The sequence below is a fragment of the Spermophilus citellus genome (assembly GCF_964194105.1).
Source record: "Spermophilus citellus genome assembly, chromosome: 8".
Lineage (NCBI taxonomy): Eukaryota > Metazoa > Chordata > Mammalia > Rodentia > Sciuridae > Spermophilus > Spermophilus citellus.
In genome coordinates, this window is record NC_138189.1 from 106588707 (window position 1) to 106608421 (window position 19715).

Genomic DNA, 19715 nt, shown 5'->3' on the forward strand with positions numbered 1-19715 from the left:
TTTTTTTTTGGTACTATGGATTAAACCAGGTGCAGCACTTTATGACTGAGCCACACCCCCAACTCTTTATTTATTTATTTATCTATCTATCTATCTATCTATCTATTTATTTATTTATTTATTGTGATACTGGGGATTGAACCCAGGGCCTTGTACATGCAAGGCCAACTGAGCTATATTTCCAGCCCCTTTTTTATTTTTATTTTTTTTATTTTGAGAAAGGGTCTTGCTAAGTTGCTGAGGCTGGCCTTGAACTTGAAATCCTCCTGCCTCAGCCTCCCAAGTTGCTAGGATTACAGGAATATGTGTGCCACTGTGCCTGTCATGAGCTTTCCATTTTATGGTGTCATCTTAGAGGTGCTTGGTCTCCCCAGGACTGTTATATATACATAATGAATCAGCTATCTTGGAGAGCTCTGAAAGGAGATGGAAAGTTATTGGCCCAGTTGTCCCAAGGTTGCTGCCACAAGAGGGCCTGCACTCTCCAAACCATGACTCATACATGTCCATGTCATACTTTTCTCCCTTGCCAAAAATTAAAAACATTTTTTAAAAGATGACAAATACCATGAGAAGGTTCACAACCTAATTTCTACCACTCAAGAATTTTACACATTTTCTGTCCTTCCTACCCAGCCCCAAACCACTGGGTGCTTGACATTTCTGAGTGTATATCAGAAAACAGATGGTGAGTCTTCTGGAGAGAAGGGCATGGTATTCTAACTGCAGTACTATTAAAGAGTGAGGCAGTTAACATTGAAGGGGACTCACATTTCTGTGGCCATGGATCACTTCTAAAGCTTAACTGACTTCAATTAAGAAGGTTATAATGTAATATTCATAAAAACTAAAAAAGAAGGTATATTTCATAATAAGGAAGACTTTATACGTCATCACCAAATCTTGGATAAAACCAACAGAATGAAAAGTTGCCAGCCAGTTGTCGAATGCTTACACTTTATTCTTTTTTTCTTCTAACTGTATTGAAGAAACACAGATGGACTCTAAAGTGAGAGTCATATTCTATTATATAGTTTCATTTATGTTGAATCAATCAATAAAAAGGCAAATATATTACAGAATTAAATACTTGAGAGGGTCCAAAGGAATATATTTATGAATACAAATAAAGTTTTATAAAAAAGTTTAAGTGAAGAATACAGACACAATTTCAGTTTTGTGAACCATATACCTTTGAAAAGACAAATGGATGTCTGGCGAGTTGTGTGTATCAGTTACTTAGGTTTCAAGTACATATCTGAAACTCCCTCTATGTCTACAAACCTATCCAACCTTTGCAGATGATGAAATCATGGCAACATGTGATAGAAGCCATCATCAACTTACACATTCTATAGGGCTGCCATCAGGATATTTTATTTTACTAATTTTTTTACACACTTTATTAAGCACAATCCATGGAAAATGAGTTACCTGGCTACCGTGAAGATCACTCTTCCCAATGTACTGAAAGATGTTCAGGTTACTTCTCCTTAGAATGCCAGAACCGGAGTAAAGAATGTCAAGGCTGTAGGTAGACGCGGCACGGGGACTACCTAATGACAAAGCAACCATGCATCTTAGCAACAGTGCCAGCAATGCCAACCTGGGGATGGGCATCGAGGAGAACCCCTTTTTTGGGTTACGTACGTTCTATGTAGCCGGTATAGGCAGAAGAGGATCCACTCTTGGAGAAACGGTCATAATTGTGAGTGGCCATCTCCTTGAGAACTCGACGGACCATTTTGCTGCAATGTGTAAGAAGAAAAAGCTGCACATTCATTGTAATGGCTGTTTCCCAAGTCAAATTAGGAAAGAAAGAAAATCCTTAGAGGAAAAAGGAGGGGGCTGAATTTTTCCTTATGCCACTCCAAGACTGGGAGAGGTGCCAGCTGGACATCAGCATGAAGATTAGGGCTTTCCCCTTCATTACTCAGATATCTGAAAATTTTGTTTGGTATTAAAATGACAGCAGGGCAAGGCTTCCCAGCTATGATGTGGCGTCAGCTGACAGTGGACACAGAGTGAAAAACACGTGCTATTTGAGTCATCACCGTTCTGCTGTTAAATTGTCCATAAGTTTAAGGAAAACTGTACCAAACTAAGGTTAGCTGCACATTGTGTCTTTAACATTTTTCTTTAATGTTATCATTGGCTCATGATATATAATAGCAAGTTCCCAGGATTTCTTCTATATCTGGGTAGTGTTCAGTTACAGACACAGCTCAATAAAACCCATAAAGGAACCGTGGTCTCCAAGTCTTCCTTCTTACTCCATGCCTCTGTCTTTTCTATGTAATTAGTATTGAGATGTTTTCTCTTTTTTTTTTAAACCATGTAACACTAATAATATCAGCAGTAATAAAATTACAACATGGTGAACATCAAAATAATCAACCAAAGTAAACTGGACCTAGACCTAAGGTAGAAAATTTTTGAGAGGGGAAAATGGCCCAACTTTATATGCCCTCCATCCTCCAGTATCACAAGATTATAAGATTTCATCTTAGAGGAGCAAAGATGAGGAGGGTCATAATAGGTGCCCCTAAAATGCAAAGGGTATTCATGTGGCTGAATGATCGATTATACATGATTTGATTAGCTCCAGAGATAAAACCAGGGCCAATGGGAAAACTTCAGTTCAGACAGAGCCATGGGCAGAGTCTGAAGAATGAAATAGGTTTCCTCAGAGGTGATGAGTTTTCTTGGCCACCAGAGAGGAGCAGTTGAAGTCTGAACACCACAGGTCCCTACACTGCAAAGAGACACCAAACAAGGACCAATGTCCATCTTGGTCCTAAGAATCTGACCCACAATGTTTGTGATTGCTTCATGCCATTTCCTAGGCTGAGCTCTTCCCTATCTTTTTCCATATTCTGATTGCCTCCTCTTTTCCATCCCTAAATTATTAGACTCCCAAGACATCGTCAGCAAACACACCCCAGACCTCCTCCACAAAGCCTCACAAAAGCAACAAGGGTGTAGAAAGAGAATCAAATCCCCATTCACATGGAAATACATGGCTGCCCATAGTCTTGGCTGCCTCCCCGTCTCCCTCCCCTGCTCAATGGCTCCTTTCCTTTCCTGTTGTCTTACTCTTCTCTTGGGTCTTCTCACCTCCCTTGTTTCTTGTACTTTCTCTCTTCTTGTCTCTTTTTCTTTCAATCTTTTACTTTCTTCTTGTTAAATTTCTTTTTCTTTATTTCCCACCCTCCCCCATCTGTTTTCCTCTCCTTGGGGGACTCTTAAAGTTCGTTCTTTCTTGGGGGTGCTATTCTGCGGGGACCTCAGGGCAAATGGGAATTCCTTCTCTAGACCTCTGATTCCAGTGAGAAGGAGCTTCAGGGGAGTCACCCTGAAGAGTGGCATGGATGAATTTGGGAAGAAAGACTTGGGGCCTGGAAGGAGGTGAGTCTGGAGAGAGTAACTGAAAGCAGTGAGGTCTGCTGATTCAGACCTCGAATGGACCAAAAATGCAGGCCATGTCTAAAGTTTTCAACTGTAATGGCAATTAAATTGGCCATTCATTGGAACTATGATAAATGAGGATTCAAAGATTTCTCCCATTCGGAAAATTAAGATGAATGATAATTTGGTGAGAACTTAACACCATTTTGCTGTGTTACATATAAAAAGAGTCCTGCACTTAGGTTTTAAAACATTACTAACATATGGCCACATGTATTTAACAGCCTAAACAGGATAACCAAAGTCAGACTCAGAGCTCCCAATCATAAACAGACAATATGAAGCTATTTTAGCTGGCTCACTTCTACACAGCCCTCTTTGGGCAAATTTGGCTCCGTTTGGTTTTATGCAATAGAACACCATTATTGTTAGCCACATGGTACCATATCACTATGTAAATGAAATTAAGCACAAAGACATGCAATGGGTCATACCTTGCAGGCATTTCAAACCGCAGAATGTCTTGAATAATGGACAGCATGTATTTATTCATTTCTTTGGGAAGTTCCCCGATAGACAGCAGGATGTTTTTTACCTCCATGTAAGAGGGGTTGTTTTTTAAAATGACAGTAGCTGCAGTCGTGCGCACAGTCTTTTCATGGATTTTGCGATTCTGGTGGTATATCCTGTTCAAGGTCTTCTTCACCTGCTCATAAGATAGTCAAAATTATTGGCACACCCAGACTTTTAAAATTGATATTGTAGCAAGGACAGTGAGTAAATGCATGCATTACTACATTTCCCAGGTTCCTTCAACATTAGGTTGGAGCTATACAACCAGTTCCAGCTAATAGGCCATGACACAATCAATATGAATCACTTCCTCCTAAGGCAATGCCTTCTCCATCTTTTCCTTCCATGACGGAAGTGAACTGATAGCCACATATTGACCCATATCAGACATACCACGAGAAATAAACTTTTGTTAAACTTCTGAGATTTTGAGGTTCATTCGTTATGCACCATAACTTGGTACTTCCTAATATAACTTTTATGAATACTACTGCCGCGTGGCAATGGGGATTTGGGGAGAGATGGCTGTATGAATGGATATTTCCTTACAGTGAAATATCTCAGAATCTTCTTTTTTAAAAATTATTAGGATATATATATATATATATCCTAATAATATATATATATATATATATATATATATATATATATATCTCCTAATTTTATATATATATATATCCTAATTTTATATATATATATATATATATATATATATCTCCTAATTATATATATATATATATCCTAATAATATATATATATACTAATAATATACATATGTCCTAAAAAAAAAAAAATATATATATATATATATTTTAGAGCAGTATTAGGTTCACAGAAAAATTGAATAGGTAATAGAGTTTTAATATATCCCGCACTCCCATACATGCACAGTCTCCCACTCTGTGCATATTTTGCAGCACAGTTCTTATAATTTGAATGTGGCTTGAATGTGTCACCCAAGACTTGTGTGCTAGAAACTTGGACCCCTTGAGGTTGTGTTGAGGTGGTGGAATCCTTGAGAAGCAGGGCTTAGTGGATGGCAATTATGTATGGGAAATTCGACCTCAGGAGGAATTGATGCAGTTTTATAAGACTGACTTAATTCCTCCAATAACAGGTTATTACAAGGAATCCTGGCACGTCCCCTGAATCTTTATTCCATATATGCCACTGACCACTCTTGCATGCACTTCTGCCATTGTGATGCTATTGGCCATAAGCTCTTAGCAGAGCTGAGAAGATGTCAGCACCATGTTCTTGAACCTCCAGAAATGTGAGCTAATTAAGTTTCTTTTCTTTATAAAACACTTGACAGTTTTATGGTATAGCAATAGAAATGGACTGAGACAACCGTGGTACATCTGTTACATTCAATGAACCTGCTTGACAAATCATTATCAATCATAGGGTACGTTATGGCCTTTTTTCCCTAAATAATATTGAAATCAATGCAAATGTGTCATAATAGTTGTATTCTGCGTCAACAAGTAATTTTATTGGTTACAACATTGTCTATAAGAAGATATGGTATTTGAAGTTCTTTACTAGGCATTTATAAATGTTTCTTTCAATTCTGCTTTCCTCTGTCTTTTCCTATTTCCCTCAAACCATGGCCTTGCTCTCAGGCATCTGGAAATTAAATAACTCATCCAAGAACAAACAACTAGGAAAGAACAGAGCCAGAATTTACACCTAGGTCGTCTTTCTCTAAAGCCTGTGCCCTAACCATCATGCTTCATTGCCAACCATATTTGACACAAAACCGGAAAGGGTGCTTAACTGCAAAATGGAAATATCATTCTCAGTGTTAGACACTACTCAAGTAAGTTTATATTAATGTTAGAAATATTCTCTGTCCAACAAAATTTTAAGTTAGGTGACTGCTAAAAATGTAGTTATATGAACAAAAGAGGCCGTGGTTAAGCCAGGATATTTTAGTGTTGAAAATTTTTAAAACATCTTAAAATTTCTAAGAGGAAGTAAATTTCTGAAAATAATTTTTGTCTTAAAATAAGAGGGTATACTTCAATATTTATGCTTCAGGATATAGGACATTATCTATTCAAAATGTGAGGCTGCTTCAGAATAGCCTTAAATGCAACTTTAGAGTTATTTCTAAGCAGAAGAGAGAGGCCACTTGGGGGAAAAAATAGAGTTACTTGAGAGGAGTTTGCATTTGACTCATGTTAAGATGTGCTTTTCCCCTTCTGTTCACGTTGAAAATATTCTTGGAGGTCTCACCTCATCTGTTATGAAAGGGACATCATATCTCTGGAGAGTGGTGGTGGCGAGGTGGCTGATGGGCCCTTCTCCTGCCTCTGCGTACTTCAGAAGGAGCGGGATGCCTTCTGGAAGCAGGGCGTTCTTCAGGGCCAGCAGGTACATCATAGTGTCCTCCTTTTTCTCTGGTTTTTCAAGTCCTCCCAGGATTAACTTCTTGGCTTCAACTACTGCCTAAAAATGTCACACACTTTAGACATATTCATGACTATACATAAAACAAAACTTGGGCAAGAAAACAACCTAAAATTTCCAAAAGGTTTGCACTGTTGGTGCCTGAGACATATCATTAAAGGAAGCAAGTTGAGCTTCATAAAGGTGTTGTGTGTGTGTATTTTATATATATATATATATATATATATATATATATATATATATATATATATTTGTGTGTGTGTGTATATATATATATTTGTGTGTGTGTATATATATATATACACACACACACACATACATATATATGTATGTATATATATATACATATATATATAAAATATAGATAGATATCAAAACATTGTTAAGAAGCAATGAGTATATTTAATAATGGGCTGACTTAGTTTTGAATCTATTCTGAATGTAGAAAGCCATTTTAATTCCCTTGCAATTGATTATTTAAAAAACTTTCCATTTATTGAATTTCTAAAACAAAAATTAGATGGAGCCTGAATGTCACCACACACATTTTCTTAAGAAACAACTTGAGTGAAAGTGATTAGAGCTTGCTTGACACATAAGGCCTGCTTCTAAATGTTTTAGAAGTGTTTGTTCTCACCTGAAGCCCAAGTTAATTAATGCTGCTATACAATTCAAAAACATTCTTAAATGCCTTCCATGTGGCAAGTACTTTGTAGTTGTAGGTACTTCTTAAATATGTTCTGCAATTAGAAAAGGACTTTTTTTTTCCTGGCCTGGAGGGGGGGTGAACCACCTCTGGGGACAAGAAAGGCAAATTAGAAATAGGAGCATCTGAGTTCTGGTCTTACATTTGCCACTATATGTTTTCTGGGCTTTTGTTTCATCATAAAGATTCCTAACACCCAATCCATCTACAGGATTTATGAACTTTGAAATGAGGCCACAGGTACACACACACACACACACACACACACACAGGAGGAAGGGGAAGAAATCCCTAAACAGAAAGAGACATAATAGCTGGGGGTGTAGCTCAGTTGGTAGAGTGCTTGCCTCCCATGCACAAGGCCCTGGGTTCAATCCCCAGCATCACAAAAGCAAAACAACAAAGAAAGAGATGTAATAAACTTCATACATACCTAATTCAAGAAGTGACATTTTTCAAGTCTTAGATTTGTTTTAAAAATCATGCTTAAAGCCCGGGATTCCAACATGGCGGCGGGCGCGGAGAGATCAGGTCTCTGACCTCTTCAGCTGTGCGGGCATAGGGAGTCGTAAACAACCTAAATCTGTTTGCTCAGGATCACTAGGCAATGCTGAGCTGACGTGGATCTGGGGTGAACAGTCTGGGCCTCTCAGAACACACACTGAGCCCGGATCGGCTGAATTCAAGCTCCCGTTCGCCTGCTCCCCGCAGACAAACAGCTGTGACTCAGTATTAATCCATCCGGCTGAAACAACTGGTCAGCCCTTCTCATCCTACGGAGGTAAATGCCTACCGAGCCTTCATAAGTAGTGGCCACAGGTTTGAAACGGGGCTTGGGAGAGACAGTAAGGACCTACCCGTTGCATTGGTCGCCCGGCAAAGGGAAACAAACTGTCGCCATTTGCAAGAGACACCACTATGGCAGAGAACTGACGTCATCAGACTGTGGCGGAGGAGATAATTTCATTGAAACCTGTGGCGCGGAACTACCGCTCCCACCAGGGCTGACTGCTGAGGTCTCTTGCACCAGCTACCAGGGGAGTGGCTACCGGAGGGCAAGTAAAATTCGCTGAGGATTCTCAGCACCAAGCTCTACAAACTTAGGGTCTGAGGGAATGGCAAACTGGAAGAGTGTGCCCAGTCGTTCATGAAAACAGGGCTCCCAGGAGCAGCAGACCTGGCGTGTAGCCAGTATTGTGATGAGCGGCACCCGTGAGAGTGGCCTGGCTAGAGGAAAAGTGGGAAGTGACTAGACACAAGAGGAGGCCCTAGACACTCAGGATTGGAGACTTGCCCAGTCTGGGAGGAGCTGCTGCACAGTGATTGGTTCCCGCGTATTGACAGGAGAAACTTGACCTGGTGGGCACAGCGCCACCTACTGGAAGAGAAGTTAATCAAACTACTCTAAGACTGCATTTATTAGGTTTTTTTTTCTTTTTTTCTTTTCTCTCTTTTTTTTTTTTTTGATTTGGGTTTTTCTTTTATTTTAATTTTTCTTTCTTGTTGTTTTTTTAATTTTTTTACAATTTTTTTAAATTTTTTTCTTCTAATTTTAATTTTAATTTTTTTTATTATTATTATTTTTAATTTTTTTTCTTTTTTTAATTCCTATTTTTTTCTTCTTTTGTCTTTTCATTTTTCTTATCCCCCCTTCCTTGAATTCTACCTGCTTACTCTCATTCTCTTTAGTGACTTCTTCCCTTCCCTTCTAATACCTTTCCTCCCAAGCATCAAATAAATTTATAGGAGTAAACAGTAACTCAGCAGTCAAACAGAACAAAAAGTAACATGAGAAGATTCAAAAAGCAAGGAAGAAAAGGAGTACAAACAATGCAGGACAGCCTAAATATTCAGGAGGACCTAGAGTCATCAGAAAATGGTCATATAAAGAACTCAAGGAACACCTTAGACAGATGGAATGAAACCTTAAAGAGGATGCAAGACAGCAAATTCAAGCAGCGAAAGAACACATTGAGAATGAATTGCATAAACAGATAAAAGAAGAAGTTAAGCATCTTTATCAGGAGATAGAGATTATAAAAAATAATCAAACAATAATTCTAGAAATGAAGGAAACGATAAACCAAATTAAAAACTCAATTGAGAGTATCACTAACAGAGTGGAGCAAGTAGAAGCCAGAAAGTCAGATAATGAAGACAAAATATATCATCTTGAAAAGAGTCTAGCCAACTCAGAAAGGCTGGTAAAAAAATCACGAGAAAAACATCCAAGAGTTATGGGATAACATAAAAAAACCAAACTTACGAGTCATCGGGATAGAAGAAGGTACAGAGATTCAAACCAAGGGAATGAGTAAGCTGCTGAATGAAATAATTACAGAAAACTTTCCAGAAATAAAAAAGGAAACAGATATACAAATTGAAGATGCATACAGGACACCGAGCACACAAAATCACAGTAGACCAACGCCAAGACACATTGTTATGAAGATATCCAATATACAGAACAAAGAGAAAATATTAAAAGCTACAAGAGAAAGGAGACAGATTACATTCAGGGGTAAACCAATAAGGTTAACAACGAATTTTTTATCACAGACACTGAAAGCAAGAAGGTCATGGAACAATGTATTTCAAACACTGAAAGACAATGGATGCCAACCAAGAATTCTGTATCCAGCAAAATTAAGCTTCAGGTATGACAATGAAATAAAAATCTTTCATGATAAACAAAAGTTAAAAGAATTTGCAGCCAGAAAACCAGCATTGCAAAGCATTTTGAGCAAAACACTACACGAGGAAGAAATGAAAAACAATAACCAAAACCATCAGTAGGAAGTGCCTCAGTAAAGACAGAGGGTGAGGGGAAAGATAATCATGGAGAAACAAACTAAATTTTTTAAAAAAAGGATAAACAATCAAACATGGCTGGAAGTAAAAACCATATATCAATAGTAACTCTGAATGTTAATGGCTTAAACTCTCCAATAAAGCGACATAGGCTGGTATCATGGATTAAAAAAACAAATCCAACAATATGCTGCCTCCAGGAGACACATCTGATTGGAAAAGACATACACAGGCTGAAGGTGAAAGGATGGGAAAAAATATACCATGCACACGGTCCTCGTAAGCAAGCAGGGGTGGCCATCCTCATATCGAATAAAATCGACTTCAAGACTAAGTTAATCAAATGGGATAAAGAAGGTCATTATATACTGTTAAAAGGAACCATTCACCAACAAGACATAACAATTATCAATATTTATGCACCAAATAATGGTGCTGCGACATTCATAAAACAAATTCTCCTCAAGTTCAAGAATCAAATAGACCACAACACAATAATTATGGGTGACTTCAACACACCTCTCTCACCATTGGACAGATCCTCCAAACAAAAGTTGAATAAAGAATCTATAGAACTCAATATCACAATCAATAACCTAGACTTAACTGGCTTATATAGAATATATCAACCATCATCAAATGATATACTTTTTTCTCAGCAGCACATGGATCCTTCTCAAAAATAGACCATATATTATGCCATAGGGCAACCCTCAGTAAATATAAAGGGGTGGAGATAATACCATGCATTTTATCTGATCATAATGGAATGAAACTGGAAATCAATGATAAAAGAAGGAAGGAAAAATCCTACATCACATGGAAAATGAAGAATATGTTACTGAATGATCAATGGGTTACAGAGGACATAAAGGAGGAAATCAAAAAATTCTTAGAGAAAAATGAAAATACAGACACAACATATCGGAATCTATGGGACACAATGAAAGCAGTTTTAAGAGGAAAATTCATCACCTGGTGGTTATTCTCAAAAAAAGAAAAAACCAACAAATAAATGAGCTCACACTTCATCTCAAAGCCCTAGAAAAGGAAGAGCAAAACAACAGCAAATGTAGCAGAAGGCAAGAAATAATTAAAATCAGAGCGGAAATCAATGAAATTGAAACAAAAGAAACTATTGAAAAAATTAACAAAACTAAAAGTTGGTTCTTCGAAAAAATAAATAAGATTGACAGACCTTTAGCCATGCTAACGAAGAGAAGAAGAGAGAGAACTCAAATTACTAACATACGGGATGAAAAAGGCAATATCACAACAGATGCTACAGAAATACAGAAGACAATGAGAAATTATTTTGAAAACCTATATTCCAATAAAATAGAAGATAGTGAAGACATTGATGAATTTCTTAAGTCATATGATTTGCCCAGACTGAGTCAGGAGGATACACACAATTTGAACAGACCAATATCAATGGATGAAATTGAAGAAGCCATCAAAAGACTACCAACCAAGAAAAGCCCAGGACCGGATGGTTATACAGTGGAGTTTTACAAAACCTTTAAAGAAGAATTAATACCAATACTTTTCAAGTTATTTCAGGAAATAGAAAAAGAGGGAGCTCTTCCAAATTCATTCTATGAGGCCAACATCACCCTGATTCCGAAACCAGACAAAGACACCTCAAAGAAAGAAAACTACAGACCAATATCTCTAATGAACCTAGATGCAAAAATCCTCAATAAAATTCTGGCGAATCAAATACAAAAACATATCAAAAAAACTTGTGCACCATGATCAAGTAGGATTCATCCCTGGGATGCAAGGATGGTTCAACATACGGAAATCAATAAATGTTATTCACCACATCAATAGACTTAAAGATAAGAACCATATGATCATCTCGATAGATGCAGAGAAAGCATTCGACAAAGTACAGCATCCCTTTATGTTCAAAACATTAGAAAAACTAGGGACAACAGGAACTTACCTTGACATTGTAAAAGCTATCTATGCTAAGCCTCAGGCTAGCATCATTCTGAAGGGACAAAAGTTGAAGGCATTCCCTCTAAAATCCGGAACAAGACACGGATGCCCTCTATCACCACTTCTATTCAATATAGTTCTCGAAACACTGGCCAGAGCAATTAGACAGACGAAAGAAATTAAAGGCATAAATATAGGAAAAGAAGAACTTAAATTATCACTATTTGCAGATGACATGATTCTATACCTAGAAGACCCAAAGGGTCTACAAAGAAACTCCTAGAACTAATAAATGAATTCAGCAAAGTGGCAGGATATAAAATCAACACACATAAATCAAAGGCATTTCTGTATATCAGCGACAAAACTTCTGAAACGGAAATGAGGAAAAACACTCCATTCACAATATCCTCCAAAAAAAAAAAAATATTTGGGAATCAACCTAACAAAAGAGGTGAAAGATTTATACAATGAAAACTACAGAACCCTAAAGAGAGAAGTAGAAGAAGATCTTAGAAGATGGAAAAATATACCCTGTTCATGGATAGGCAGAACTAACATCATCAAAATGGCGATATTACCAAAAGTTCTCTATAGGTTTAATGCAATGCCAATCAAAATCCCAATGGCATTTCTTGTAGAAATAGATAAAGCAATCATGAAATTCATATGGAAAAATAAAAGACCCAGAATAGCAAAAGCAATTCTAAGCAGGAAGTGTGAATCAGGCGGTATAGCGATACCAGATTTCAAACTATATTACAGAGCAATAGTGACAAAACCAGCATGGTACTGGTACCAAAACAGGCGGGTGGACCAATGGTATAGAACAGAGGACACAGAGACTAATCCACAAAGTTACAACTATCTTATATTTGATAAAGGGGCTAAAAGCATGCAATGGAGGAAGGATAGCATCTTCAACAAATGGTGTTGGGAAAACTGGAAATCCATATGCAACAAAATGAAACTGAATCCCTTTCTCTCGCCATGCACAAAAGTTAACTCTAAATGGATCAAGGAGCTTGATATCAAATCAGAGACTCTGCGTCTGATAGAAGAAAAAGTTGGCTCCGATCTACATATTGTGGGGTCGGGCTCCAAATTCCTTAATAGGACACCCATAACACAAGAGTTAATAACAAGAATCAACAAATGGGACTTAATTAAACTTAAAAGTTTTTTCTCAGCAAGATAAACAATAAGAGAGGTAAATAGGGAGCCTACATCCTGGGAACAAATTTTTACTCCTCACACTTCATATAGAGCCCTAATATCCAGAGTATACAAAGAACTCAAAAAATTAGACAATAAGATAACAAATAACCCAATCAACAAATGGGCCAAGGACCTGAACAGACACTTCTCAGAGGAGGACATACAATCAATCAACAAGTACATGAAAAAATGCTCACCATCTCTAGCAGTCAGAGAAATGCAAATCAAAACCACCCTAAGATACCATCTCACTCCAGTAAGATTGGCAGCCACTATGAAGTCAAACAACAACAAGTGCTGGCGAGGATGTGGAGAAAAGGGTACACTTGTACATTGCTGGTGGGACTGCAAATTGGTTTGGCCAATTTGGAAAGCAGTTTGGAGATTCCTGGGAAAGCTGGGAATGGAACCACCATTTGACCCAGCTATTGCCATTCTCAGACTATTCCCTGAAGACCTTAAAAGAGCATGCTACAGGGATACTGCCACATCGATGTTCATAGCAGCAGAATTCATAATAGCTAGACTGTGGAACCAACCCAGATGCCCTTCAATAGATGAATGGATAAAAAAAATGTGGCATCTATACACAATGGAGTACTATGCAGTAATAAAATATGACAAAATCATAGAATTTGCAGGGAAATGGATGGCACTAGAGCAGATTATGCTTAGTGAAGCTAGCCAATCCCTAAAAAACAAATACCAAATGTCTTCTTTGATATAATGAGAGCAACTATGAACAGAGCAGGGAGGAAGAGTAGGAAGAAAAGAGTAACATTAAACAGAGACATGAGATGGGAGGGAAAGGGAGAGAAAAGGGAAATTGCATGGAAATGAAGGGAGACCCTCATTGCTATACAAAATTACATATAAGAGGTTGTGAGGGGAATGGGAAAATAAACAAGGAGAGAAATGAATTACAGTAGATGGGGTAGAGAGAGAAGATGGGAGGGGAGGGGAGGGGGGATAGTAGGGGATAGGAAAGGTAGCAGAGTACAACAATTACTAATAGGGCATTATGTAAAATTGTGGATGTGTAACCGAAGTGATTCTGCAATCTGCATTTGGGTTAAAATTGGGGGTTCATAACCCACTTCAATCTAATGTATGAAATATGATATGTCAAGATCTTTGTAATGTTGTGAACAACCAATAAAAAAATAAATAAATAAATAAAAATCATGCTTGATAATGTATTTTGTTTGTGAGGCTATGGGGAAATAGGCATTCTTGTGTATTGTTAGTGGAAGCATAATTCATATGAAGATAAATGGAATTGACAAAACTAACAAAATTCCATTTTGATTCATAGCTCTTGCCCTGGTGCTACACCCCCAACAATAAAACCAAGGTGCCTATAAAATTATTCATTTCATCATTAGGTGAATTTGCAAAAATAGTGGAAACCACTAGCATGACTGTATATAGGAGGCATTGAATAAACTGTGGTCCAATGACACAATAGAGTGCTAAGCGGGGACAACAAAGGTCTCTGTTTCCAGACCAGTATGGAGTGATTTCCACAATATATTGTTAAGTGGAAAAAGTAAGATACAGAAGAGGATATGTAGAATGGTATATTTTGTACAAGAAAAAAGAAATAGGAATGTGTGTGTATGTTTGTGTGTGTGTGGACTTCTGCTTGCTGTTGTGAAAAGAAATATAGAAAGAAGATACCAAAAATGAATGATAATGCTTTGCTACAGGAGGTAGGTCACAATAGGTGGGAGGGATATCCTTTTTGAGGATATTTTAAAAATAGTTTTGGCTTTTGAATAGTATTAACATTTTATATACTGAAGAAGTAAACTTAAGTCAACAAGGATGAAAAATTACTAAAATCCAATTCAAACATAAATGAACCTAAATATATATCAAATTGATAATAGAACTCAACAGAGGAAGACAATAAAGAATTTATCCAAGCAACTGTTGAGCATAGGATTCAGACTGTGTACCTTCGATGGAAAATATCCTAAAGGGGGAAAAAAACTGTAATGAAATCTTGAACTGAACTTAAGTTTGTTTTTGTAGTGACATCAGTGTAGCAATTTCAAAACTATTTTGTGTGAATCTTGGAAATGGGCAGACGAACAAATAAATTTTGGGTTCTCAAAAACCCAGGATTCTTGTTCTGAGAGACAAAAGGTAAAATTATGGAATGGAGGAAGGAGAGAAAGACCCTTGGATGTTCAGTTAGAATTAGAAATATAGGTTTGAATTCATCCTTTAATAAATTATACGTATCTTGTCCAACAGAAGAGCCTAGATGAAATGACACTCAAGTAATAGTAAGTAAAAATATTTTGGAGAAAAATGTAAAATGTCAACAATGTACTCTCAGATGGTTCAATTAAAATAAAACAGAATGTGTTAACGTAAATATGTCAATATTTCAAGAATTGGAAAATCTAAATGAAGAGGATATACATGTTCATAAAATTGTACTATTCTTAGAACTTTTCTATAAGTTTTTTTTCAAATACAATTTTTTTGGGAAAATGAAATTAGGATGAAGGAAAGTCAAAATGTAAACAAACAAACAAACAAAAAATAGAAAAGACATCATGGGGTTTCGTCCTGATTGTGAACTCGTTTAGCTACCATTCATTTCTGATGCTGGGCAGAAAATTTCACGCTAATAAATACTGAGAAGCCATAGCACTGCATGGAATCACAGTACTTTTGGGTAGCATAAGTACTGCATGCCCAGCAAATACCTTAAATTTGTGTTAAGGATACATTTCCTTTCATATGTCTTTGATTTGGCCAAAAGGTAGATGAAAGTTCCATAGCAGAAAATTGAAAAGAAAATTTGAACATTAACTCAGTCCATTTGGTGGCCAAATCACGTTATCTGAACAATGCTTAAAGTAAAGTGGCTCAAAAACATTAACAAGATTGAATGACAGTGATAGAGGATAGTTTGCAGCTACTTACAAGGTGATTTTAAAAATGTGAAAAGAGCTAAGCTGTCCCATTATCAGAAGAACTTTGATCAGTAACTCAGTTTCCTTTTCATGCCACATGCCTTGGTAATCCCTTTTTCTCCCAGGGTTTCAACCACCCTCTATATCTAGCTCTAACTTCTCTCCTGTTCTGTGATTGTGACCATCTGCCTGTTGAACAACTCAACCTAATAACCCAAAGGATTATTAGGTTTTAAAACTTAATATGGTGGGAAAAAAATTAATAGCTCCACCTTACTCTCACTACTAAATTAGGCTCTGGAAACCTTGATTAAGTGGTAGGCATTGCCGTACTCTGGTATTCTAACCTGGAAGCTTTGGAGTCACCTAGATTCTGACCTGTGTCTCATTCCCTGCATCTCATCAATCACTAAACACTATTGAATCTACTTCCTAAATGGCTCTTGAATCTGTCTCCTCTCACTCCTTTGACCCTACATTAATTTAAAACTATTAATTCTTGCCAAAATTATTGCAAAATGTTTCTAGTCAGATCTTAATGACTAATCCAGCCAATACTCAGTTCATATATCACCTGGCTTCTTCCAAAATAAAATTTTAAAAATGAAAGTGTGTCATTCACCCACCTAAAAACTTCACCAGACCTCCTTGTTGGATAGAATGGAGATGAAGCTCCTTAGCTCATTATTCATAAATATCTGTTTACTTTTCTTCTCACTTCCCCTCTTTCTGATATCTTCACCCCCACCTACTAGTGGGCAGGCATATATATTTTATGTTTCAGTGCCACAAAATTTCTCACTGTTCCCAAGCATACTGGGTCCATTTCAGGACTTTTCATACAAAATTATGCTACTTGTAGAATGTCCTTTATTCCATATTATGATTTCTTCACCTAAAAACTTCTTCTAGACTAAGCTTAAATACTATTTTGGTGAAACTTTTCCCTAACACCCTCAAACAGCAAAGGTCTTCTGTGTTCTCACTGTCACTTTGTTTGTTTTAATATTATAGTAGTCCCTCAGTAATGCATGAGGGGTTGATTATAGGACACCCTGGGGATAACAAAACATACAAATTCTTGTAAAGAATGGTAAATATGGTACTTTCATATAACCTGCACACATATACCTGTGTACTTTAAATCATCTCTAGATTTAAAAAAAAAATAATTTGAAGGTTGATTTGTTTATTTTTGTGGTGCTAGAACATAGGGTCCCATGCATGCTAGGCAAGTCCTCTACTGCTGAGCCACGCCCCCAACCCCTAAATCATCTCTGGATTACCTATAATACCTAATATAATGTAAATGTTACACTTTTTAGAGAATAATAACATGAAGGAATAGTCTGTTCATGACAAATCAGATGTGATTTTTTCCCCCAATAGTTCAATCCATGATTGGTTGAATCCTGGATGGGGGACACACAGATACAGAGGGCCAACTGCACTTGCCTGTTTGCATTTGATAAATAGACAAGGAGTTCTTTGAGGATGGTAGAATGTTTTATATATCTTTATATTAAAGGATTAGCATTATGCCTATTACAGAGTAGATGCTCATTAAATACAGCTAACTGTTGTTTTTCTCTGTGGATTTTGTATTTTTGCCAAGATATTTAATAAATGAATTTCTGAAGCAATAAGCTACTCAAGTAACTGTGGAAACTGAAAAACATAAAAATTCATAGTTCTGTACTGTCATACAATAATACCAATTTTGATTTCTGCCAGAACTGATATTCAAATATTTTCAGTGACCATCTTTTTAGTTATCTTCTTTATACTTTGTGTACAATCTATTTAGGAGTTGCTTCTTATGAAATTATTTGGTTTCAAAAACATTCTCAAAAATGCAAATCAAAACTACTCTAAGATTTCATCTCACTCCAGTCAGAATGACAGTTATCAAGAATACAAACAACAAGTGTTAGCAAGGAAGTGGGGGGAAAAGCACATTCACACATTGCTGGTGGGACTGCAAATTGGTGCAACCACTATTGAAAGTGGTATGGAGATACTTCAGAAAACTTAGAATGAACCCACTATTTGACCCAGCTATCCCACTCCCAATTTATAACCAAAGAACTTAAAATCAGCACACCACAGCGATGCAGCCACATCGATGTTTATAGCAGCTCAATTCACAATAGCTAAACCATGTAACCAAACTAGGTGCTCTTCAACAGATGAATGCATAAAGAAAATGTGGTACATATACAAAATGGAATATTACACAGCCTAAAAGAAGAATGAAATTATGCATTTGCATGTAAATGGATGGAACTAGAGAATATCATGCTAAGTGAAATAAACCAGTCCCCAAAACCAAAAGCCAAAAATTTTCTCTGATAAGCAGGAGGGAGGATAGGGAAAAATGAAGGAACTTTGGTTTGTGTAGAGGGGAGCGAGGGGAGGGGTGGGATTGTGGGGATGGGTAGAAAGAGATAGACATTATTACCCTATTTACATGTATGATTTCACTACTGGAGTGACTCTGAACCATGTACAGCCAGAGGAATGAGAAGTTGTGTGCTCCACTTGTGAACTATATGTCAAAATGCATTCTACTGTAAAATAAACAAACAAAAACCCCATTTTCAATATTGTTTTAAATAGCAATCGTTTAGGAAGCAAAATAATGCAATTATGCCTTCCTGTGGCAGAACAGGAAGCTGGCAATATAATAAATATGAACAGAGAAAATGCTTTATTTGTATTATAGAAAAGTAGGGTGTGTTTGATTTTAATCTATGTAGAATTTCCATTTTGGTTATGCTTACAAAGTGAGTATTTTTGCTTTTTTATGTAAGAAGATGTGAAAATTGATAACTCTCAGGAAAACAAAGAAGCTTTGAGCAAATGAGAATAAAAACAACATACAAAGTTCTAAGTGATTAGAAATAACTAAATTTCCACTGACAAAACTATAAACTACATTTATTATAGATAAAGTTCTGTTCTGAGAGAAAACCTTAGCATCTATTTTTTTTTCCTAAGAACAAGAAGTAGAAGAAGAACACACCATTCAAAGCTGAGTAAGAATAAAGAAGGCCATTTATTATGATAAAGAGGTTCATTCATCAAGAGGACATAACAATTGTAAATAATATGTGCCCAACATGAGAACGCTTAAAAACATAAAGCATAAGAGAACTGAAGGGAGACATACTGCAGCACAAAAAATGTTGAGGATTTTAATACCCTATTAATGACAATAGACAGATCATACAAACAAAATCAATAAGGAAACACTGGACTTGAACTATACTTTAGACCCAATGGACCTAATAGACATATATAGAATATTCCATCTAATATCTACAGAATAGATATTCTTAAGTGCACACAGAAATCTGCCCAGGCTAAATCTTCAACCCCTGAATAAGTTTTAACAAATTTAAGAAGATTGAAATAATATCAAATATTTTTCCATCTACCATGGCATGTAACTAGGAATCCATAATAGGAGAAATCAAGGAAAGTTAACAAATATGTGTAACTTAATATACTCCTGACAACTCTTAAATAAAAGAAGACATTAAAATGGCAATGTAAAGTTATTTAGAGATGAATGAAAATGGAAACACAGCATACCAAAACTTATGGGTTACAGCAAAAATAGTCATAAAAAGGATTTATAGCACTAAATGCCTACATAAAAACAGGAGGAAAGTCTCAAGCAAACATTTTACCCAAAGAAT

At 36.6% G+C, this 19715-nt stretch overlaps 1 protein-coding gene across 1 annotated transcript in view; it reads right to left on the bottom strand.

Annotated features, from left to right (window-relative positions):
* Nucleotides 1-19715, bottom strand: part of MTTP (microsomal triglyceride transfer protein) — a gene marked incomplete at both ends in the record, with an annotated part of 55818 nt that overhangs the window by 9859 nt on the left and 26244 nt on the right. Inside the window, 4 exons of the mRNA XM_081304509.1 lie at nt 1435-1552; nt 1647-1748; nt 3903-4114; nt 6223-6435. Of these exons, the coding sequence (XP_081160635.1) occupies nt 1435-1552; nt 1647-1748; nt 3903-4114; nt 6223-6435 (645 nt within the window). The remainder of the gene's footprint in view (nt 1-1434; nt 1553-1646; nt 1749-3902; nt 4115-6222; nt 6436-19715) is intronic.